At 40.9% G+C, this 26,329-nt stretch overlaps 1 protein-coding gene across 1 annotated transcript in view; it reads left to right on the top strand.

The window, feature by feature from the left end:
* LOC126991630 (solute carrier family 23 member 1-like) overlaps window positions 1-19,504 on the top strand; it is a gene marked incomplete at its 5' end in the record, with an annotated part of 59,329 nt that extends 39,825 nt beyond the window's left edge. The window contains 5 exon segments of the mRNA XM_050850323.1: window positions 1,560-1,699; window positions 4,003-4,242; window positions 6,862-6,991; window positions 17,015-17,132; window positions 18,299-19,504. Of these exon segments, the coding sequence (XP_050706280.1) occupies window positions 1,560-1,699; window positions 4,003-4,242; window positions 6,862-6,991; window positions 17,015-17,132; window positions 18,299-18,377 (707 nt within the window).
* Window positions 19,505-26,329: the final 6,825 nt, after the last annotated feature.

The raw sequence follows: 26,329 nt of genomic DNA, 5'->3' as shown, positions 1-26,329 counted from the left end.
CCTTTTGTCCCCCTCTTTCCATCAACACCCTTACGCCCTCCTTTCGCCTCCTATCCAACACTTCATCAGTTTTTCGTTCTTCATTCTCCCACCAAAATTCTTTTGTTCTTCTTCTGATCTTTCATCATTTCTCTTTTTCGCTTCATTTATCATTTCCTTAGCTTTCATTCTTTCATCCTCTGACATATTTCTCCTCACATACATTTGCTTATATTCTTTAGAGTTGTTTGGTTTCCATGATCTATTTAGTATAGTTTATGTTGCCATTTGGGACCTTAGCTTTATCTTTAGTGGTCTGTTTTTTCCTTCCTCGTATCTTCCCAATCTAGTTATTTAATCTAATCCTTCCTCTATCTTTTCCTCCTTTTCAGTATTCATATTTCTCAATATACTTTTCACCTTACTCCTCTCATAACTCTCACTCTGAGCCTTCACTGTTTTTTTTTCTGCCTTTACACCAAACACTATAACACACTTTTTCTTTTCTGCCATGTCCCTCACCATTCCTTTTCTATTTTTTAGTACATTCACAACTTCTTTTTTCTATATCTTGCCTCTGTTTCTGTTGCTGTTGTTCTAGAATTTCCCTAAAGGTTATTTTTTCCATGTCTTTTTCACTTCTCCACTCCTTCAATTCATCATTAACCACATCCTTAATCTTTTCCTCTACCTTTACACCCACACCCTGCTGATCATTTCCTATCTTCTTTGCTACCTCCCTTTTTATAATTTCTTCCATCTTCCTTCTCCATGTCTTCGTTTGTCCCCATCACACTCCTCTCTCTTCCCATTTTCAAAATTTGTATCTCCTGGTCTTTTTTTTTTTTTTCCATCTTCAGTTGTGCTATTTTTTTTTTGGCTTTCTAAATGTTCCTTAGCCATTTTTATTATTTCTTCTCTCAAGTTTTCCGCCATTTTCTTTGTTTCCTCGTCTCTTCTCCTTCCCTCATCATCTCTCTTTTTCACGTCGGTCAGGGCCTGAATCACTTCCCCAAACTGTGCTCTTAACTTTCTCATTTCTATCACTATTTTATCACAGTCCTGGTCCACTTTGTTTATCCTTCTCCATTGTAATGGTTCCCCTATTGATTTGGCGTGAATCCCTCAAAATTCTCACCCGATCGCGAGTCATCTTCCCGTTGATTTGGAGACGCCATTTTGGATTTTTGTTTACCTTCCTTCCCACCTCCTTCCTCTCTTTCTCCTCCCCGTTAAACTTATCACTTATCACTCTCATTTTCCTCACAATTTCTAGACTCCTAGGAGACAAGACTAAGCTACTTAGCTGTTGCTCGGGCCCTAATCGACTGGCAAATATTAGATTGTTGATCTCCGCTTCGTCTGTCCACGTCCGTTCTCTTCCGTCGGTGTGTGTTTGTGTGTTTGTGTGTGTGTCCAATTACGTGTTTTGTCGATATTTTGTTTCTTAATTACACACCTTGACAAAAATTCTGGATCTGCCACTCTTCCACGATGAAAAATCATGTCAAAAATGAAATGAGATCAGATTACAGCTTGAGGTGTAAATTAGGTTATAAGCATTTTCTCTTTTCTTACAGGAGCTCCACCGCCCCCAGTTCATGCCATCAATCGGGGCATTGGTGTTGAGGGAGTTGGATGCATTCTAGCAGGAATGTGGGGCTCTGGGAATGGCACCACTTCTTATTCTGAGAATATAGGAGCAATTGGAGTGACTAAGGTAAGGTATAAGTTATGTAAATAGTAAAGCATTTGACACAGTGCCTCACCAAAGGCTTCTGACCAAAAAAAAAAAAAAAACATTGAATTGAGGATTAAGTTTTGAGCTGAAGCAAAATGCCAGAAGCATCGCCTCTTCGGTGGGTCCAGAGGATGTACAGGAGCGATAGGATAGGATACAGAAATAAGGTTATGATCGGAGGAGCCCAACGGAGAGAACAGTTTGACAGAGTAAACACAAGGGTTAGAAGTAAGGAAGAGGTCTAATATGTTGGGCCGGTCTCCAAGACGGTCGGGAATACGTGTAGAGTGCTGAACCAACTGCTCTAGATCGTTGAGGAGAGCAAAGCTGTAGGCTTGTTCACCAGGCTGGTCAGTGAAAGAGGATGAAAGCCAAAGCTGGTGGTGAACATTGAAATTTCCCAAGATGGAGATTTCAGCGAAGGGAGAGTGGGTCAAGATGTGCTCCACTTTAAGAGTTCATATAGTCAAAGAATTTTACAATGTCAGTAGAGTTAGGTGAGAGATAAACAGCACAGATGTATTTAGTTATAGAATGACAATTAAGTCTTAGCCAGATGGTGGAAAATTCAGAAGAGTCAGGGTCGTGGCACGAGAGCAAGTGATGTTGCGCACGTAGGCGCAACATCCAGCTTTGGATTGAAATTTAGGACAGAGATAGTAGTAGGGAACAGAGTAGAGATTGCTGTCAGTAGCCTCAGAAACCTATGTTTCGGTGAGGAAGAGAAGGTGAGGTTTAGAGGAGGAGAGATGGTGTTCCACAGAACAGTATCCAGTATGTACATACATATCTATAGTCTGGAGATGCATTTATGAGTGTGAAATACCAATGTAAACATGTTTGATTCAATGAAATTTCATGGGGAACTTTGGGAATATACCCCAAGTATCTGGAATTGCCGCTTATCCGGCATCTCTGAATTCCCACAGTTGCTGGCTACTAGGGGTTTTCTTGTATTATTTTTTGTCCCCACCTTTTTTTCTGTTTTTCTCTTCACTGTCAGTCTTATCTTTCATACCTATGCTCATAGAAGAAACTGTGATTTGGGTCTGTATCAATTTTTTATTTTCCCTTGATGCCCTTACATGGAACCCAATAATAATAATAGTAATAATAATAATGATAATAATAATAATAATAATAATAATAATAATAATAATAATAATAATAATAATAATAATAATAATAATAATAATAATAATAATAATAATAATAATAATAATAATACAAACATGAAATTTACCTAATTTATGCTACCATGCAAGTGTGAGCTGTATAAAAAAAAAATATTGAAATAATGTATAAACCTTTTCAATGATGTGCCCCATTCCAAGCAAAAGTGTGGCAAGTCACCAAAGGTGTTATGTAACCAGCACCTGCGCTGCTCTCCATCTCGGCCAACCATGAGCCAGGAGAACCTCAGTCAATGTAGCCAATCAGTCACTTCACTATTCTAGCCCTCAGTCAACAGAGATCAGGAGGGACTGTAACTGTGAAGCTAACACAGCCAATTAGTGGCTGTGCTGCTCTCACCCTCAGCCAATTAGGGTCCAGAAAGGCCTGTTACCTAGAGGGTGACACAGCTAATCCGTGGCTGTGATGTTGCTGCCTTTAATCAAGCAGGGTCCAGGAAAGACACAGTCATTTAGAGAGTGACACAGCCAATCAGCAGCCACAGTGCTCTCACTCTCTGCCAAGCAGAGGCCAGAAAGGGCTCAATTTCCTGCCTACTGGACTCTTGTCAGCATCCTTTCACATGTCACTATGTTTATTTTACATGTTTTAATGCTTGTTTTTCAGCTTTTGTTTGTCTGATTTACCTCACTGCCACATGGTATGGTTTATTATTACATAGCACATTTGAACCATGCTAAGTAGATAGATATAAGTAGGATCAATGTCCCTTATTTAGGATCTCTTGTTAAAATATTAATTTTTGATTGATTTGCTTCATTGAACTAGTGAGCCGTAATGAATTAATCTTAAAGGGTATTATAGCTATTATATTTCCATGTACATATTTTGCTATTCTTAAATGAACATATATCTTCATAAATATAGTAACTTTGACTTATTTTCATTATTGTAAATATGTTTGATGTTTGTTTGAACAGCTAGAGGTTTTGTTTGTAACATCTTTAATACTATTTGACTAAGAGCTATCCATTATTATTCATTACTTACCTAAAACAGTATATAACTAGTGGCTGAGGTAAGTATAAAATTAGTTAACATAGTGGTAATTAAACACAGCAAGATAACTAAGAATGGTGTTGAACCAGGTGGGCAGTCGCCGAGTGGTGCAGTTTGCAGCCATCACCATGATGCTCTTTGGTGTTCTGGGGAAATTTGGAGCAGCAATGGTGACGATTCCGGAACCAGTAGTGGGTGGGATGTTCATGGTCATGTTCTCCATGATCACCGCAGTGGGGCTGTCCACCCTTCAGTATGTCGACCTCTCCTCCTCCAGGAACCTCTTCATCATTGGGTTCTCAATCTTCTTTGGCCTGGCACTACCCAAGGTAAAGGTCTAACTTCTTGAAATAAAAGTTTGGAAATATATAAACAGTCATGATGCTTAAAAGTAATCCTGTTGACATCAAACCATTTCCATTTTGGTAGTGAATTGTCAAGTTTTGGGGGTATTTTGAATTTCCAAAATGTAAAAATTGCAAAACAAAACTAATATATATATATATATATATATATATATATATATATATATATATATATATATATATATATATATATATATATATATATATTAGTTTTGTTTTAATTATATATATATATATATATATATATATATATATATATATATATATATATATATATATATATATATATATATATATATATACACACACACACACACACACACACACCGTATGCTAAACAATCAAGTCTAAATAATGAATTCCATTTTTTACCTTGCATTCATTTTAGTATAGAATTTCCATAAGATTAATTTCGTTTTTCAAGGTAAAAATCTATGATGTTGACTGTAACCTAAAAGGTGCTTGATGCTAATAGCAATACAAGAGAGAGAGAGAGAGAGAGAGAGAGAGAGAGAGAGAGAGAGAGAGAGAGAGAGAGAGAGAGAGAGAGAGAGAGAGAGAGAGAGAGAGAGAGAGAGAGAGAGAGAGAGAGAGAGAGAGAGAGAGAGAGAGAGAGAGAGAGAGAGAGAGAGAGAGAGAGAGAGAGAGAGAGAGAGAGAGAGAGAGAGAGAGAGAGAGAGAGAGAGAGAGAGAGAGAGAGAGAGAGAGAGAGAGAGAGAGAGAGAGAGAGAGAGAGAGAGAGAGAGAGAGAGAGAGAGAGAGAGAGAGAGAGAGAGAGAGAGAGAGAGAGAGAGAGAGAGAGAGAGAGAGAGAGAGAGAGAGAGAGAGAGAGAGAGAGAGAGAGAGAGAGAGAGAGAGAGAGAGAGAGAGAGAGAGAGAGAGAGAGAGGATGGGTGGGTGGGTGGGTGATTGAGGGGAGGATCCGCTACCCCATTTTAAGAAATTGTTTGAAAAATATCGAAAATATGTTAAATGCTCAGGCATGACCGTCTTTGCATAAGCTATCAAATGGCAGCTTTATTTTTTTTTTTTTCATGCGAATTTAAATGTCCCACTGAGCCTGAGTTTAAAGGTCTAATAAGTGAGCGTGGTGAACCAGTCCTAGTGCGGGTGGCAGAAATAATTTCGTTACATTATTTTCAATAAATATGATAAAATAATGACATACCAATGTATTTTTGTGCATCTGGCAACTTCTCCTCGGCCCACCGCGGCTTTTCTGTCTCCCACTCAGATGAACTGGTGCCTGAGGGAAGAGGAAGACCTTTGTTTACACCGCGGTCTTTCTTCATGAGCTCTTGCTAAGGCATTAGAGCATTTACTTTTGACCTGAAGCCTTTCACTGACATCACGTCAAGGCGGAAACGGCATGTGGAGAAGAACCGCCGAATGGCAGCTTATACAAGGAAAACGCAAATAACTGCTACGCGCCAAAACTCAAGTTCAAGTTCAAGCGCCTCGCCACTACAAGATCCCTCACCAACACCACAACCACCAAACCAATCGTTTCATTCAAAAGTTTGGTTGAAATGCATGAAAGTCAAGTATGCAGGACACTTTAGAGTGAAATTGCCATCCAAGTGACAGTGATAGACCACAATTTTAGCAATGACAAGTGTCATCCACTTACAAGCATGTTGGGAACAAATATCAATATAGAAAAGGGTTGAAACGCGGAGAGCAAAGAAGAACTACCACTCCAACCAAAGGCAAAAGAAAAATAAAAGTAGATGACACCGTAAGCAACGAGTATAAACCAAGCGAGTTTAGAAGCTCAAAACTGGCAACAATGAACGACTTGGCGCGTCACGATACCCCCGCTTTATATAGAGAGAGCGGGGATATCGTGGGAGCCAGGAGTCCCATCATTAGATAAATGCACTGATATGTGACTAATAAACCCTAAGGAATCAAACAATAACAGGTCTGGGACATTATAACTGTTTTTGATTGCACCATGACACAGAAAAGGAAAAAATATCTTTAATCGCCGTTTTCTCAAAACTAGGAGTAACACATACATAAAAAGCATCTCCTCCTTTAGTTTTAGCACGATTACCATAAACCTTTAGGGTTAGGAGCTAGACATGTTATAAAGCAAAGTTAAAAAAAAAAATCTTTCATTTCTTTTTATGCATAATACAGTAATAATATAATCCGGATTGCAAATTTTCTCATATACTATTTTTTGCGACTAAATAGAAAAATTCAATAAATTTTTTTTCTAAATTTGTAAGGAATGTTATAAAGCATTTTGTGTGCAAAGGACAAAAAGATTAGTGCAGAAATGACGGAGGAGATAGACTTCAAAATATTTGGAAAATCACGAAAAAATTTCATAAAAATATAAAAAAATACTCAATTCATTTTATGTTCTAGTATGATGATCAGAGTATTATTTTTCATGACATATTTTGAAATCAAAACCCTCGGGCTATTTATAAAAAGAGGCGGATCCTCACCTAAAGTGGGTGAGTGAGCGAGTGACCGAGCGAGTGTGTATGCATGTATTTTTACATACAGTATGATGGGAGTTGTCGGTTGTTGAGTATGAACTTACTAATAATTGTCTTCATTTGACAGTGGATGGAGGACAACAGCGATGCAATACAAACTGGGAATGACATCTTAAATCAGATCTTGAGTGTGCTCCTGCAGACTTCTATGTTGGTTGGCGGTGTATTAGGCTTCATTCTGGACAACACCATAGCAGGTAAGGATAAGAGAAAATAGCTATAGTTCCAAAACATTTTCCATGTATATATATATATATATATATATATATATATATATATATATATATATATATATATATATATATATATATATATATATATATATATATATATATATATATATATATATATATATATATATATATATATATATATATATATATATATATATATTACAGCAGAGGAAGCAGCTCAAGGAAGAAAAAAAATGATAATGAAAAAAATGCCCGCTACTCACTGCTCCTATTAAGAGTTTAAAGGAGTGGCCGAAAGAGAGGTCAACTTCGGAAGAAGAGGTGTCCTGATACCCTCCTCTTGAAAGATTTCAAGTCGTAGACAGGAGGAAATACAGATGAAGGAAGATTGATCCAGAGTTTACCTGCATGAGGGATGAACGAGTGAAGATGCTGGTTAACTCGTGCGTAAGGGATTTGGACAGTAAAGGGATGAACTTGAGTAGAAAGTCGAGGCCGCTGGAAGGGGGAGGCATGCAGTTAGCAAGTTCAGAAGAGCAGTCAGCGTGAAAATATCGATAGAAGATAGAAAGAGAGGCACCATGGCGGCGGAATTTAAGAGGTAGAAGACTATCAGTAATAGGAGAGTTGATGAGACGAAGAGCCTTAGATTCCACTTTGTGCAGGAGAGCTGTGTGAGTGGAGTCCCCCCCACACGTGAGAGGCATACTCAATACGAGGACGGACAAAGCCCTTGTGTATGGATAGCAATTGTGCGGGAGAGAAGAACTGGCGGAGACGATACAGAACGCCCAATCTGGAGGAAGCTCATTTAGCAAGAGGGGAGATGTGAAGTTTCCAGTTAAGATCATGAGTTAAGGGTAGACCAAATATGTTTGTTGAAGAAGAAGGTGACAACTGAGTGTTGTTGAAGAATAGGGGATAGTTGTTTTTGAAGATTGTGTCGAGTTGATAGGTGGATAAATTGGGGTTTTGAGGCATTGAAGGACACAAGGTTCATTTTACCCCAATCAGAAATGATAGCAAGGTCTGAGGTTAAGCGTTCTGCAGCCTCCAGCCCGGAGTCTTGTAATTCCTGTTGAGAGGGTCTTCTGTTAATGGAAGTTGAATAATGCAGAGTGTAGTCGTCAGCGTATGAGTGGATAGGACAGTTTGTTATAGAAAGGAAATCACTGATGAATAACAGGAAGAGTGTGTGATAGAACAGAGCCCTGTGGAACACCACTGTTGATAGGTTTAGATGAAAAACAGTGACCGTCTACCACAGCAGAGACAGAACGGCCGGAAAGGAAACTGGAGATAAAGGAACGAAGAGAAGGATAGAATCCGAAAGAGGGCAGTTTAGAAAGCAAAGACTTGTGCCAGACTCTATCGAAAGCTTTCGATATGTCTAGCGGAACTGAGAAAAGTTTCACCGAAACGGCTAAGAGAAACTGACCAAGAGTCAGTTAAGAGAGCAAGAAGATCGCCAGTAGAACGCCCCTTGCGGAACCTATACTGGCGATCAGATAGAAGGTCAAAAGTGAAAGGTACTTTTGAATCGACCGGTGAAGGATTGATTCAAAAGCTTTAGATAGACAGGAAAGTAAAGCTGTAGGGCGGTAGTTTGAGGGATTGGAACGGTTACCCTTTTTAGGCACAGGCTGTATGAAGGCATACTTCCAGCAGGAAGGAAAGGTAGATGTTGATAAGCAGAGGTGAAAGTTTGACCAAGCAGGGTGTCAGCACGGAGGCACAGTTTTTAAGAACAATGAGAGGCACTCCATCAGGTCCATAAGCTTTCTGAGAGTTGAGGCCAGAGAGGGCATAGAAAACATCATTCTTAAAAATCTTAATAACAGGCATAAAAGAGTCAGGGGGGGGATGAGTAGGAGGAATATGCCCAGAATCGGAGTGGAGTTTTTACAGAAAGTTTGAGCGAAGCGTTCAGCCTTGGAGATGAATGAGACGGCGGTGCTGCCGTCAGGGTTAAGAAGAGGAGGGAAAGATGAAGAAGTGAAATTGGAGGAGATATTTTGGCAAAATTCCTGAAGTCCCGGGAAGAATTAGAAAAAGCAAGTTTTTGACATTTGCTATATATGGATGAAAGAGGTTTTGGTAAGTCGAAGAATAGATTTGGCACGATTTCGGGAGGAAATGTAAAAAACATTTATATATAATTTAGATCATATATATATATATATATATATATATATATATATATATATATATATATATATATATATATATATATATATATATATATATATATATATATATATATATATATACAAGACGGCCCTGTGTTCAGGAGGACGCGAGTTCAATCCCGACCGGTGCCACCAAGCTGGGACTTTTCAGCCTCCGCCGAGTGGCTTAAAACTACCCACATGCTGTCCAGAAAACCAACTGTCAACCCGGACTCTAGATTCTAGAATCAAAGATGAGCCTCGGGGGGCAGCATGAGCCAATGCAAAATGGCGCCACTATAAAACACTTGCCTGCCCCACAACGGGCTGGGGCCGACCATCAGGACCCACCGGAAGAAGCCTTGGACCGACCATCAGGAATCCAGGGAAGAAGCCTACCAGCACAACGTAAAAAAAAAAAAAAAAAAAAAAAAAATATATATATATATATATATATATATATATATATATATATATATATATATATATATATATATATATATATATATATATACATATGGCTGAATCGACAGAGTAACACCACCGCGTTCAGGAGGACGCGAGTTCAATCCCCGCCCGGTGCCACCAAGCTGGGATTTTTCAGCCGCCGCCGAGTGGCTTAAAACTACCCACATGCTGTCCAGAAGACCACCTATCAACCCGGACTCTAGATTCTAGGATTAAAGATGAGCTCCGGGAGGCAGCACGAGCCAATGCAAGATGGCGCTACTATAAACACTCGCCTGCGCCAGATCGGGCTGGGCCGACCATCAGGACCCACTGGAAGAAGCCTTGGCCGACCATCAAGCCCCACCGGGAAAAAGCCTACCGGCGCTATAGGCCGCGACGTAAAAAAAATATATATATATATATATATATATATATATATATATATATATATATATATATATATATATATATATATATATATATATATATATATATATATATATATATATATATATATATTCAGTAAACTCTCGATATAACGGACCCGCTTACAACGGATTTCGGATATAACGGACACAGTCAGAGGGTCAGAAATCCACGCAGACCGACCGAGAAAAGTTTTTGACCAACCGGCGCCCAGTAACTACAACAGCGTCTGCTAGCCACCTCGCTCTCCTCCCTCTATCTGCTGTCCCATCCTTCGGTTACTGAAGTCTTTTCAGCCCACCTGATGAAATATTTTCTTCCTTGTGGCTTCCATTTAAATAAAGAATGTATTCACACACAAGAAAGTCTTGTGCATCAATCCAGGAGACGTAAATGTAATGGAAAATACCCAAGTGTTTGTGAGTGTTGGTACTGACACAGCCTTAGAGGGGTCGCCCGTTATGTAGGTTAAGTTAGGTTTAAGTTGGGTTTCGTTAGTTTAAATTTATTCGACACGTGGGTGGGGCGGCGGAAATACGAAGCACAAGCTGGGACAGGGTGGCAGGGGGGGTGGCCCATTACGCTGGCCGGTGTTGCGAGAAATGCCTCCTCGCAGAAATAAGTCCCTCAGCTGTCCACCATGCATGCGCACTGGGGAAATACAGAGCAGGAAAAACACCAATTTGCCTGGTTTTGTTGTAGTTTCTCCAATTGTGATCTTTGTTAGCGGTGAGTGAATTATAGAAACAGTAAGCTAATTGAACCTCTCTCTGCGAGCTATTTTGCAGCTGCGGCAGGGGGCGGCGGCGTGTGTACAACGGGCATTGAAAAGTCAATCACTTAGTGATTTAATGATCTGCGAAAGAAGCAGTTAGCAGATTATTTCATAACACACCGAAAACTACCAAAAAAAAAAAAAAAAAAAAAAAAAAAAAAAAAAAAAAACGTTTGCCAGTGCGAGATAGGCGAACTTGTAAAATTATACCCATACCCGTAAAAATACGGAAAATACGGCCCCCCCGTAGAGCCCCACTGCCAACCTGGCAGCCTCAGTGGGTCGCCAAGTTAGCTGTGCGGCTATGCAGACAACGTGCATACAACATACACAATAAAAAGAAATATATACCTACGTTTATTAGGTTCGTCGGTATTATCATACGTATTTTAGATTTTCCGCCACTTATAACGGACTAAACTGCCCCCCAGTTAGTCCGTTATATGGAGGGTTTACTGTGTATATATATATATATATATATATATATATATATATATATATATATATATATATATATATATATATATATATATATATATATATATATATATATATATATATTTATATGGGGTCCTCGGATTATGACGTCCTCGATATATGATATTTTTAGGTTACGACGCAACCCCCATAAATTATTAAAAAAATCCTTGTTTTGACTTATGACATTTGTTTTGTAATTACGAACTTAAAGCGTAAACTAGTTCACGACCGCGGTGTAAAAATGCATCATCACGCATCGCTTGACCGAGGAAAAAGGGAAGCTCATTTCCCACTGTACGTCATTTTGGTTTGTTGTGCTTTTGCTCTCTTTGGTTTGTGGGGGGTTTTTTCATTGACTTTTTGCCTTCATTATATCTCCCAAGCGGAAGGCAGACCCTTCTGATGGCAGTGCATCGAAGAAAAGGAAAACCATCACAATGGAAGTGAAATTAGACATTGTGAAATAATCGAAAAAGGGAGGAACAGCGATGAACATTGGTCGTGTGCTGAACTTAAGTCGCTCAACGATTACAACAATTATCAAGGATAAAGATCACATCCTTGATTATGTGAAGGGATCTACTCCTGTGAAATCGACAGTGATAACCAACTTCATGCGTGAATTAGTTCGTCACCGCGGTGTAAGAATACGTCTTCACGAGGCGCTCAACCGAGAAAGAAGGCAAGCTCATTTCCTGCTGTACACCATTTTGGTTTGTTGTGCCTTTGCTCTCTGGTTTGTGTTCTTTTTTCATTGACTTTTGGCCTTCATTATGTCTTCCAAGCGTGGCATAGGTGAGTGATTTAGGTGCTTATGGCACTTCGGTTAGAGGGTTGGGGCTGACAGTTCATTCTAATAATGGGTGTACAGTCATTTCTCGGTTTACGAGTTTAATTTGTTCCGGAATTTTGCTCGCACACCAAAACACTTGTAAACCAAAACGAATTTCCCCATTGAAATTAATGTGGATCCCATTACTGCGTCCCATATCTCAAAAAAAAAAAAAAAAAAAAAAAAAATATATATATATATATATATATATATATATATATATATATATATATATATATATATAAATCGTTTTATGTCATTTTATACAGAATTAAAGTAATTTTACTAATAAATAGCAATGATAAATAAGATAAAGCACAAATCAATGTGTTACGGTTGTTAAGGAGACTCCTGCAACCACTAACTACGCTCGAGGTGTAGGCTTCACACTGGGCTTTAACAGCCACATTTTCCCTATTATCGAGGCACCGGAACTATGTTCGACCATCAACGCGAAGACAACCCGACTTATCGTCCGAAATGGAGGGTGAACGGGAGTCAGTCACGTCCAGGCGGGAATACAAGCCGCCGAGGCTCGCACCCCGTTCCAGTTGCGAGCACAGCCTCCGCTGTTCCTGTTTTCTTTTTTGCAGCACCATCTCTTTTAACCAGGGTTGGAGTAATTACACTTGAAAAAATGATTTACAATTGCAATCACAATTACTTTCATAAACTTTGAATTACAATTATAATCATAATTACATTTGGAAATAGCAATTACATTACAATTACAATTACTTCAAAACAAATTCAATTACAATTATAATTACATAATGAACATCACCCGTATCCTCTATATCATCACTTTTTTTATTTTTACGGCAGAGGGCAACTCAAGAGCAACACAAAAGAAGATGTAAAAAGAAAAAAAGCCCGCTCACTGTTGCTCTCATACAGCGATAAGTATAGAGTGGCCAAAAGAGGTCAATTTCGGATGGAAAGGTGTCTTGATACACTTCTTGAAAGAGGTCAAGTCATAGGCAGGATGAAATACAGACGATGGAAGCATGTTCCAGAGTTTACCAGTGAAGGGGATGAAGGAATGGAGATGATGGTTAAATCTTGCATAAGGGGTTTGGGCAGTATAGAGATGAGGATGAGTAGAAAGTCGTGTGCAGCGGGGCCACGTGAGGGGGGAGGCATGCAGTTAGCAAGTTCAGAAGAGCAGTTAGTATGAAAATATCGAAATATCGAAATATTGAAGTACTGAAATATCGAAAGATTTTTTTTTTTTTTTTTACAGCTAAGGAGATAGTTCAAGGGCGTAAAAAAAGAAAAAAGCTCGCTACTCACTGTTCCCGAACAGAGGTCAAAGGAGTGTCCAAAACGAGAGGTCAATTTCGGGAGGAGAGGTGTCCTGATACCCTCCTCTTGAAAGAGTTCAAGTCGTAGGCAGGAGGAAATAAAGATGAAGGAAGATTGTTCCAGAGCTTACCAGGGTGAGGGATGAAGGAGTGAAGATGCTGGTTGACTCTTGCATAAGGGGTTTGGACAGTATAGGGATGAGGATGAGTAGAAAGTCGTGTGCAGCGGGGCCGCGGGAGGAGGGGAGGCATGCAGTTAGTAAGTTCAGAAGAGCAGTCAGCATGAAAATATCGATAGAAGATAGAAAGAGAGGCAACATGGTGGCGCAGTTTAAGAGGTAAAAGACTGTCAGTATGGAGAGAGGAGGTATGAAGTTTCCAGTTAAGATTTTGAATTAATGATAGACCGAGGACGTTTAGTGTCAAAGAAGGTGACACCTGAGTGTTGTCGAAGAATAGGGGATAGGTGTTTGGAAGATTCTGTTGAGTTGATAGGTGGATTAATTGAGTTTTTGAGGCATTGAAGGGCATCAGGTGCTTCCTATCCCAATCAGAAATGATAGCAAGATCTGAGGTTAAGCGTTCTGCAGTCTCTAGTCTGGAGTCGTGTAAGTCCCTTTGGGAGGGTTTTCTGTTGAAAGAAGTTGAATAATGCAGAGTAGAGTCATCGGCATGTGAGTGGATAGAACAGTTTGTTGTGGAAAGATCACTGATGAATAACAGACAGAGTGGGAGATAGGACAGAGCCTGCAGGACACCACTGTTAAGTTTAGGGGCTGTGTGATTTATGATATGGTGTGGCTGGGTGTGGTGTGAATTATGGTGTGTTGTGTAGTGAGACGATGCTGTCTGTAATATCTGGTGTGGTGTGGCTGGGGGTGCTGTGTGAGATGGAGTGGATGAGTGTGATGTGTGGTGTGATGTGTCATGTGGTGTGAGGTATGGTGTGACTGGGTGTGGTGTGATGTGACAGGGCATGATGTGTAATGTGTTATGGGTGAGTGTGGTGAGAGGTATGATGTGGTTGGATATGGTGGTATTGTGTGAGGTATGGAATGACTGGGTGTGATGAGTGTAGTGTGATTGGGTTTGATGTATGGTGTGGTGAGGCAGAATGTGATGTGATGTGGCTGGGTGTGGTGTGGTTGGGTTTGCAGTGAGGCATGGTGTGACTGAGTGTGATGTGTAGTGTAGTCCGGTGTTGTATTCCTTAATGTGATGTATGGTGTAGTGTGTCTGGGTGTGATGTGTGGTGGTGTAGCTGGATGTGATGTGTGACATGATGTGGCTGGGTGTGGTGTGAGGGATGGTGTGATGTGTAGTGTGATGTGGCTGGATGTAATGTGTGGTATGGTGTAAAGCAGGGTTCTTCAAAGTACGGGTTGCGACCCAGTACTGGGTTGCGAGCTCATATTCAGTGGGTCGCCACATAATAATAATAATAATACAGTAATATTAATAATCCACATGTCATAAATATGAGAGAGAGAGAGAGAGAGAGAGAGAGAGAGAGAGAGAGAGAGAGAGAGAGAGAGAGAGAGAGAGAGAGAGAGGACTAGTAGCCTACACGTTGAGAACTTGAATCTTTACTAGCCACAGGAATTAATATATCCTCAGTGTCAGTTACGTCTTTACCGCGTGATCATAAACATAGGCAGAGTCCCCTCTTTGGTGACACATACTTTTATTCCCAATTCTTTATCAGAATGGATCGTTTTGTTATAAAAAGTAAAGTCACTGATCAGTAATCAAGTACGTGTGCACCAAATAAGGACACACAGGCAGAGAGGCGTGTGTCGAGCATGGGAGAGGCGTCATCCTCATCAGCTTCCTCTTTTGAACCACTTGCCAAAAAGAAAGCTAAGTCATGGACTAGGCAGTACAGCGATGAATTTCTGAATTATGGCTTCTTCACGTGTAAACAAAACAAAGGAAAACCAAAACCACAGTGTTTGACTTGCAGTGAAGTTCTTACAAATGAAAGTTTGAAGCTATCAAAACTGAAGAGAAAGTACCATATACATACTGTGAGAAACTTATCCTCCCATCCACTGTGGTCCACATCCACAGTCTGTGGATGTAATGAATATGATTCTTGATGGAAAGCTAGCAGACAAGATCAAATGTGTCCTCAGTGATACACCAGTGTCACAGCGGATTAGTGATATCATGGAAAATTTAGAATTTCAGCTGGTGTCACGTCTACATGTAGTCTGCTGGAGAATTTGCTATTCAGCTTGACGTCAGTACTGATATATCTAACTGTGCAGCACTTTTAGTGTATGTGAGATACGTATATGCAGATGACCTTTTGGAAGATTTGCTCGGTTGCTTAACCTTTCCTACGCATTCATCGGGATCAGAGATTTACAGTGTGTTGAAAGACTGTAATTGGAAATACAAACTGAACTGGGCCAACTGCAAAGGAATTACAACTGATGGAGCAGCAAATATGATTGGAAAAAACAGTGGGGTTGTTACTAAAATATCAGAAGCAACCGGTAATGACATTATACTTGGAAACATTGCTTCATCCACCGTGAAGCGCTGGCTGCCAAAGATATCCCAGACAGTCTCAGAACTGTCCTGAAATATGTGATGAAAGTTATTAACCTTATTAAAGGATCAAAGGATCAGTTTAATGGGTAGCTGAAACATTATTGCTTTTCTTCTAGTGAATTATAACATTTTTTCTTTTCTAATCCAATGAAAACAAGGTCAAGCATTCGACATTCACACAAAAACTTCACCGTAGCCAACACTGTGATTGTTTTGCTCAACTGTTTCAGTTAACTACATATGCTGTAGCTACCCATTAATCTGATACATTTTTTGTTTTGAATTTTAGATTTAGAATATGGATAATCTTTTTAATGTGTAACTCAAAGAAATATCACGGACTTTTTTTTTTTTTCTTTTTTTTTTCATTTCCTATTTCAGTAAATTGTATCATTTGTTCTTTCCTAATCCAATGAAATATAGTACTTTTTTATAAAACACGAATACATAAAGGATGAAACGGTCAAATAATGTGAAAGTGATGTTTTGTGCGACATATGGAGACAGGTAACGAGTGTTTTTTTTTTACATAAACTGTGAAATTGGATCGAGGTGTTGGAAGGCTAATGCCTGTTACCAGGTTGGTAAGGCGGCTAAAAAAAAAGGGCCTTTGATTAGGGAGCGTGCCCGACAACTGTGAAATCGGCCCTTAGTAGATGTAAGGGCTGACTTTGACAGGTTCGATGATGTGTTGACGGAACTGGGTGAGCCTGCTGGTGACCACCCATGGAGACGTGCTCAGAGGGATCTCTGGGGTTAGCGTTGTAGGGTGGGTGAGCTATAGCACCCCCTGGCATATACCCTCATTGATTAATTGACTGATTTAGAAATTTGGACTTTTTTCAGGTTATAATTTACTGTCTGCAAAATTTGTACCGTTGGGATTATCAGATTGGTGGAGCTCAGATTGATGAACTTTTTCTGTAGTAAAATTTAAGATTTCACAGGATTCTCATATATAAAATTGAAGTTCTCTGTAATTAATTATAATACTTCTTTTTCCTGAAGAAAATAAAATTCCATTTGCTGCAGGTACACAGAAAGAACGTGGCCTTCTTGAGTGGAACGCCCACCTGAGTTCATCAACAGAGAAAGATGAAAATAAGACCAAGTGCTATGAGATACCATTAATAATGGACACTGTAAGAAGGTGAGGACACGTCCATTTTCTCATTTATATCATAAACATTTTATTATCATACAGGCAGATTAGGTTGAGGCAAGAGAAGGGTCTGGTTAAAAATGCATTCAATTACTCAGCTTCTGGTGACTGGTCTTTGTGTAAGGGAGAGGAAAATTTATGTAGGATGAAAAGAAAAATTGTCATACATGGAGTCATTTGCAAAACTACCAAAAGCATGAATACTGTTATAAATTAATATGACAATCATATTAGTAATTCAAAATTTAAAGAACCAGACTTATTTTTAATAGAGACTACCTACCTGTATTATCATCATCCCTAAGACAAGGAGGCTCTATTGTGCTTTCAAGTGTCAAGCACATTGAATCAGTCTGGAATTTCAGTATATAATCTTGAGCACATTTCAGATCTTTCAATTTCTCAAAGTAAAATCCGAATTAATGTTTAGCACAAGTAAGCAGTTGTGAAGGACCATTCCACTAATGAGGCTGTGATTGATTTTCTTACTGATTTTCTAACTTTTCCTCTCCTTTACCAAATTTAAGATAAAGTTCGATGTAAAAATTATTACATTAGATAATTCATTCACAAAGGTAAGCATTAACATTAAAGTAAGGTATATCTGGAGAAAGCAGAATTGAGACCAATAAGTGGGAATTCAAGAGATTGAAATTTATTGCTTCAGTGCTGTAAAGGAAAACAATAGTAAAAAGGACTATTTATGAATGATGTTTTAGATTTGATACATAAGTACATAATGTGAAATGCCGAATGTTTTTCATATGGGGGAAATGTACTGATTCTTTGAAGCAGATTGGACAGATTGAAACAGTGAACGAAATTGAAAAGTACAAAGTAGCAAATTTACTTATGTTAGTGAAAGATCACCTGTGATTTTAAACAAAGACTTATAAAAAAGAGATTCATAAAGGGTTTTAGAATGCAAAGAGTTTTGACAGAAATGATATACAGATAGATGTCTAAAAACTTCTTCGATAAAGTTCCAAGAAGAGTGTGATGATGCAGATAGGTAAGGAGATATAGAGAATTGTAGAAAAGATGATCTAAACTTAGCATCTGGTGTCAATATAATATGTGAGATGATGATTGACATAGTTTAGCCCATAGTTTATTATATTTCTTTTAATTTGTAACATTTTTATGATTTTCAGAATGTCTTGGACAGAGTATCTCCCTTTCTGTCCAAATTTCATTGGATGCTGCAGAAAAAAAAAGGATTTGGATGTTTGACCAGTAAAATGATATATATATATATATATATATATATATATATATATATATATATATATATATATATATATATATATATATATATATATATATATATATATATATATATATATATATAATTTTCATGCCACCAAAGGAAAAATAGTATTTTTTTAAAGTATGTATTTGACTGTAATTTTCAAAAAATAATAATAAAAAACTATTAGGTATTTGCTGTCACTTAAATTTCTCACAGTATTATTTTAGTATTCTTATAGATATATTTAATAACTCTGTTTTATATGTAAGATCCTTTATCATGTACTCTGTTTTACATGCAAGTTCCTTTATCTCCAGTTTCCTTTCCAGCCGTTCTATCTCTGCTGTGGTAGACGGTCACTGTTCTTCCCCTAAACCTATCAACAGTGGTGTTCCACAGGGCTCTGTCCTATCACCCACTCTCTTCCTGTTATTCATCAATGATCTTCTTTCCATAACAAACTGTCCTGTCCACTCATACGCCGACGACTCCACTCTGCATTATTCAATTTCTTTCAACAGAAGACCCTCTCAACAGGAAGTACATGACTCCAGGCTGGAGGCTGCAGAACGCTTAACCTCAGACCTTACTATCATTTCCGATTGAGGTACAAGGAACCTTGTGTCCTTCAATGCCTCAAAAACCCAATTTCTCCACCTATCAACTCGACACAATCTTCCAAACACCTATCCCCTCTTCATCAACAACACTCATCTGTCACCATCTTCAACACTAAACATCCTTGGTCTATCCTTAACTCAAAATCTTAACTGGAAACTTCACATCTCCTCGCTCACTAAATCAGCTTCCTCGAGGTTGGGCGTTCTGTATCGTCTCCGCCAGTTCTTCTCCCCCGCACAGTTGCTATCCATATACAGGGGCCAGGTCCAGGTTGATAGGTGGTCTTTTCTGGACAGCATGTAGGTAGTTTTAAGCCACTCGGCGGCGGCTGAAAAATCCCAGCTTGGTGGCACCGGACGGGGATTGAACTCGCGTCCTCCTGAACGCGGCGCCGTCACTCTGTCGACTCAGCCACTGCCTCCCCTTAAAGCTATGGTGATGTTACTTTATATTTAGAATAATAGTGAATAAAGCTATGATTTTTTTACTCAGGATTCTATGTCCTTGTTCTCTTCACCGTAAGGGAGGGTAGAACGAAACTCGTAGGTCCTTCGACTGTGTATTAAACTACAAAGGTGCAGAAAGTACGGGAGGCGGGACGTGTAGGTATTCCACATGGTGGCTACTCTCGGACTTAGGGAAAATGGGAGACTGTCATGGCGTACAGAAGTATTGCCATACAGTGTGTAGCGTTAATGTCTTTCCCGCTTGGGTAAGGAAGACTAAATGTGTATCCCAAGTGTAATGTGTTGGTGTGAGGCAATTGTTACTGTAAATCGTAACCTATTCTTACTAACCCACAGGCACGGGTAGCGAGGCTAGGTGCCTCTCGTTCGTGACGTCCATGTGACGTGTAACCATGACGTAGTAGTCATCATCTCAACCGGCAGTTTCTCTCTCTCTCTCTCTCTCACACACACACACACAGTAACAATAGTTCAGCCGCTGCACTATGTTATATACTTACAGTATGTTGTACCAAAGACCGTATTTTCCATGCAAAGGATAAGTAATTTCCTGCGAGTAAAACTTTTTTTGCAAATATATAACAATTTCAAATGAGCCTCATCCCTATGTATAGGGCTGAGCTACTATCCATTTCAGCGGCGGACAAACGCTGTTTTTCGCAAATATCTCCTAAACGAATCTTTTGATCAGTATGATATTTCAACACACTGCCTTTAGCACCCGGACCTAATTTATGGCTAATATACCATGTTGCAATATGTGTTATGTTAGGAGCTTACTGAGTGCTATTAAGCCTAATCCAGTCATCATATCTAAGGTGTTAAACAGAATCGGACGAGTGTGGGGTACTCCTCTAGCCCCTCCACCAACGCCCCGAACAACCCAAAGACCACTCCTTCCCTACTCCAATATCGCAGTATCCCCCTCCTGGTTGCCCTCTTCACCCCCCTACTCACACCATCCCCCTTCCCCAGCCCGAGGCTATGACTTAAGCAGAGACAGGGTAGACTGAAAGAAGCCAGGCAATTGGTACATAAGGACGTGTGGGTGGGAGCTGTTCAGCACTCCCGTAAATATGAAGAAGAATACTGGAAGACTGATAACATACACGAGGAAGTCCAACCCGTTATTATTAACATCGACAGTGATGATGAAGATGATGACGTTTTCTTTGACAGTGATTGTGAATAAATTTTGTTCTGTCATGCTTGCATCATTTTATTCCTACACTATCATTATTATATATATATATATATATATATATATATATATATATATATATATATATATATATATATATATATATATATATATATATATATATATATATATATATATATAATTACATACTTTTTCATATTGCTTCCACTTAATAAGTAGTGGAATGTATGTAATCGTATTTACAATAATACACGATGTACATATGTATATAGTAATGACTACGTATTACGCATGATAACCATATGTATAGATGGAGAAAATATATGCGGTTTATAATTTTGGCAAAATATAAATATGAAAGAGACAAGTCAACAAAATAACATTATATTAGCTGGACCAAGTTGACATTTTATGATGAATAAGTACTACACAGTATGTAATAACAGTAATAACTTTTCCTAGAAGGTCCAGACCACAGGTAATGCCAGTACATCGTGTTCACTTGGGTGACCATAAGGACTGCAAACATGGACCTTCTACATACTATATGTATGTAAACATGCTGTTGTACAGTAATTATCAACGTGAAATACGTCTTGCCTCCATGGAACTGTACCATGCTCGAATGTAATAATCATACTATCTATACATATACACGTACATAACATTCTAATATATAATACAGTGATGGGAGAAATAGGGAGGGACACAAGAGTGATGAGGGAGGCGAGAAGTTAGGGGGAGAAGAGGAGGGATAACAAGAGCGAGAAGGGGGAGTAGTTGTGGCTAGGAATAGTTTGGGAGGGTGCTGGGGGCACACTTTCCTTCGAATGCGTCAACATGACTCGTCGGGTTTGTGTTATTTTTCACAAGTAAACTCGTCACATAAGACATATAGTAATGTGGTAGGTTAGCCATAAATTAGGTCCGGGTATTATAGGTAGTGTGCTGAAATATCATACTGATCCAAAGATTCGTTTAGGAGATATTTGCGAAAAACAGCGTTTGTCTGCCGCTGAAATGTATAGTAGTGTGTGTGTGTGTGTGTGTGTGTGTGAGAGAGAGAGAGAGAGAGAGAGAGAGAGAGAGAGAGAGAGAGAGAGAGAGAGAGAGAGAGAGAGAGAGAGAGAGAGAGAGAGAGAGAGAGAGAGAGAGAGAGAGAGAGAACTACCAGTTGAGTCAGTGATTACTACTACTTCATAGTAAAACGTCACATTGACGTCACGACTTGAACGAGAGCACATGATGACGGCACCTAGCCTCGCTATCCTCGCCTGTATATTTTAGTGAAGTTTACCTTAAAATTACTCTTACAAGTGCCGTAATCATCCACATTTGGCACCTAAGCCTATTTTTGCCAATAGGCGCACCTGACATTACCAAATGTGGGGTACAAACTTGGAGGAGGGACTGTTTTTTGGGCGCCATTAAAGGTAATGGCTAAAGAGTAGCTTAGCCGGATATTTTGTTTTTATTTATTAATTATCCACGAGACATCCTGGAGTTAAATCAAAGTATGTGCTTATCTTTGTATTCATTCATACACACACTGGTAATATTTCTGTGGGGTCTGATTCACTTGTTTGAGTGAAATTATATTGTGAAAAACAGTCACATATTCGTGTCACTAGTAAAAATTAAACTAGTAAAGAAAGTTTTGCCACCATGAAATATACACAAATAGATAAATATGAAAGCTCACGAAGTCACAATAAGTGACATCACCTGCTTTGCGCAGTAAAAGTATGCTATTTGTGGTATCTGACACCTGCAAAATGGCGTACAGGCTGGCTCGGGCCTGCGGGCTACAGCAGCCTATACGTATTTTCATATTATTGTTCACTTGTTTGTTCAATGTTCTGTTCAAGAAAAAGAATACCCATAATTTTAGTTAGTTTTTGGTTATAAGGATACTTTACGAAATACAATTATAACACTACCTTCTACTAGTTAGGAAACGTACTGAATCCTGGATCGGCTACGGAATGCCAGGTGCGCCTATTAGGTCGGGGTCTTAATCATCGTCTTCCAAAATACCATCCTTGTCCGACGCTTTGTTAAAATGTTATATTCGAAAACAGTTTCATAGCGCTGAAACGCATAGTAGGTTGTAGCAGCTGCGCGCCGCTCATGTTGTCGAAGGCCCGGAGTGCGGCGAGGCGGCGGAGGGTCCTAGGAGGCTGCCCCGTCGGCAGGTGCAGGATGGGGCATCGGTGGCTGCTTCTTCAACGACTGGCACTGGGCCCAGGTGTAGCCTGTTGCGCTTGAGAATGCGGCCGTTAGACAGCCGGACGTCGTACTGACGTGACCTTGGCTGACCCACGACGGTGCCCGTCCTGTACCAGGGCTTGGTAACTGGGTCCTGGATGCGGACATGCTGGTGTATGGGCAGAGCAGGAAGCTGCCGGGCACTGCTGTTATAGCGGGACTGAGCGTTCTGGTCCTGCTGGGAAGCACGGCGGTCACACTCCTCCGCGTCAGGCTGCCATTCCGGCTGGTAAGCAGCGGGGTGGGCAGGTACACACGTACGGAGGGGGTAGCCGTAGATCATCTGTGCTGGCGAACGGCCCGTGCAGTTGGGCGTGATTCTCACCTCCAACAGTCCGCGAGTAAACACCTCACTCTGGATGGTGCTGTTGGGAACCGTCTTCAGTACGAGGTGTTTTATCGCCTTCATTGACGCCTCTGCATGGCCGTTGGACTGAGGACAGTGAGGTGAGGTCACGACGTGCCTCACATTCCAGCGTTGCAGGAAATTCTGGAAATCGCTGGAGGTGAACGGTGGCCCGCCGTCGGTACGGAGACGGACTGGGATGCCCTTGTCGGCAAAGTAGGCGCTGAATTGTCGGATGGTGGCTTGTGCGGTCGTGTCGCTGCCACACTGGAAGACGACCGGCCATCCCGACAGTCGGTCAGCTATGACGAGGAACGTCTTCCCCGCGGCTGAGAAGTGATCAGCTGACACGGACTCGAACGGCCGTGTTGGGTGGTCATCGTTCCTGTATTCCTCACTCCGCTGGCTTGGAAGCAGTGTCTGGCAGGCTGCACATGCCCATACGACGTTGGTGATGTCGGCAGACACGCCTGGCTATAAAACCATCTGTTGGGCTCGGCGCTTGGTGGCCTCGGCTCCACGGTGGCTGTCAGGCAGGCGTTGTAAGATGGACTTGAGTAGCGCTGCAGGCACTGCAACACGCGAGCCGTAAAGCACGAGGTCGCTGTCGCAGTATAACTCGTCCCGGAGCAGGGAGTTATGGAGGTCGTACCTGTGGCGCGGGAAGCCGTGGCACACACACTCCAGCAGTCGCACGTACGTTTCGTCAGCACGCGCTGCCTGCTGCAGTTCCTCGAGTTGCATGTCTGTGGACTGCTCTTCGGTCGTGGCGAGAGAGTACAGCTCGTATCGCAACGGCGGCCTGTGCCGAGATGTCAGCAAGCATGTCGTCTTCCTCTGTGGGGCGGCCGACTGGGTGGAGTGACAGGGCATCAGGTATGCAGAGTCAATATCTTGTGCAGAGTTGCTTCCCCGCGCGCCACCGGCCGTAAGACGAACGGCGACAGCTTCTCTTTGAGACGTTGTAGTCTGGGGTTTTCCACCGCGTCAAGTGTGTAGTTGTTGAGTATGGGGATGAGAGGGCGATGGTCATGACATGCTCGAATGTTTGTAGTTCTTTCAAGTAGTATCCACACTTGTGTATTGCCCAAACTGTGGCCAGCATCTCCAGGTCTATTGTGGCGTACCGCGTCTCGACATCCGTGAGGAAGCGTGAGCCAAATTGCACAAGCCGAAGTTTGCATCCCCCGTGGTCCTGCAACAAGACGTAACCAATGCCGTAGAGGCGTGAGGCATCAGTCTGAAGGATGGTGGGCAAGTGTGGTCGAACATCGCCAGTACTGGTGGGTCGGCCAGGGACTTCTTGACCCGCTGGAAGGCGGTGTCGTGGTCGGCTGTCCATGTAAACAATGCCGTGGGCTCAGTAAGGGGCGTAGTGGCTGGGCTGCGGCGATGTCGGGCGAGAACTCGGCCAGCTGATTCACCAGACACATGAATGAGCGAAGGTCTGTGATGTTCGTTGGCGTCGGAAATTCTGCGATGGCCCTCACCTTTTCCGGGTCTGCTACGATGCCTGCAGTCGACAGCACAAACCCACAGAACTTGACGGTGGGTGTGGCCAGGGTGAACTTGTCCGCGTTTAGGGTGATACCGCTGGCGCGGCACCTGGTCAGGACTTGGTTGACGCGGTGTAAGTGTGGCAGGAGCTGCTCGTCGTAGATAAGGACGTCATCTACAACTTTGACACAATTTGTGATGCCCTGTAGCGCTGCATCACCGCAGCGGCAGAAGGCGTCTCCTGTCGTTGCAAAGCCCATGGGGCCACGCCTGTATTTGTAGCGGCCGTAAATTTAGGCAGGGTTACCACCTGAAAAATGAAAAAAAAAAAAAAATCGGATTATTGGATATAAATGATCTTAACACCTTTATCTTGCATCTTATAAGTCCTGCACGCATCAAACTATGTCCCTTTATCAGTTAAAAGGCCAGTTTAACAGCTATACGCCCAACGTTTAAAGGGCTGGCGCTTCAATCTACTATTTCTCCTTTATTTTTCATTATTTGAGCGAATTTCTTGAACTTATGAAGTCTACGATTCAAACCGTTTTCTTCCTCACCAAGTGTGAGGACAGAAAGTGTAAACAGCCGAGACTATCGAAACAGCTGCCCGGGAGAGCCCTGAGAAGAGGAAGAAGAGGACCAGCCTTGTGCCGCGCCCCGAGAATCTCCAAAACAATACGTATTTCACCACTTTTCCTTGAAACTAGAATGAAGAGAAGATCCACAGCCTATAAGAAGGCGGTGGAGAGTGCAGGAACGGCCAGGGAAAGGAAGAAAAATGGCAAAGTAGCCTTCAAATGACGAGTGCCTGCACAGCCACCACCACTACCACCATCACACCTGTTGAGCTAGTACAGCTGTCCGGCCTGTCCCTCACATCACAATAAGGTAAATCCGCTTACAGTTCGATATAATTTACTTACTGATGTGTCTGTGACATCTTCATGTTCTACATCGAAGAAGAAAAATGTTATTATTGAAAAAGATGTCCAAGATATGTTTGAAGCTAGTTTACAGGTAGGGTTTCAGTGTACGCATGGATAAGCTGGAACTGAGTATTAAAAGCAAATCAGCAGACACCTATTTGGAGGTAAAATGCAAGATATAATATTATGAGGCTGTGTAGTACTCCTCGTCACCCATGACGGGAAAAACCGTCTCTAACTGAAAATAATGTTAGCCTTGGTGGATTTGCTTTGCTTGAAGGTATAGGTTGTGCTGGCTATGTGCATGATGACCTCAATAAAGAACTCGGTTTTGAAAACCTATCAGAAATACAGAAGAAACACCAAGAGATTGAAAATAAGAAGCGGAGAAAGATCTTTGCGGGTCCGTCAAAACCAAAACGACGTTGGACAGCTGCAGATGCAGCTTACGGAAGTGGAGAATATTAAGGAAATCTTCATTCTCCATGGCGAGGAACAGCAATGGAGGGTGGGGAAGAGGCCCACCACTTGTTAAAAAACAGCTCCATCTGTTGAAACTTATGTACCGAGGACCCCCAGTGGGTTAGGTAAATGCTACCTGCAAAGGCCTATAACAAATGTGTTTGCAAATTCCTTTAATATT

This window comes from Eriocheir sinensis, unplaced genomic scaffold (assembly GCF_024679095.1).
Source record: "Eriocheir sinensis breed Jianghai 21 unplaced genomic scaffold, ASM2467909v1 Scaffold311, whole genome shotgun sequence".
Lineage (NCBI taxonomy): Eukaryota > Metazoa > Arthropoda > Malacostraca > Decapoda > Varunidae > Eriocheir > Eriocheir sinensis.
Note: the sequence above shows the minus strand (reverse complement) of the source record. Positions and strands in the feature narration are given on the sequence as shown.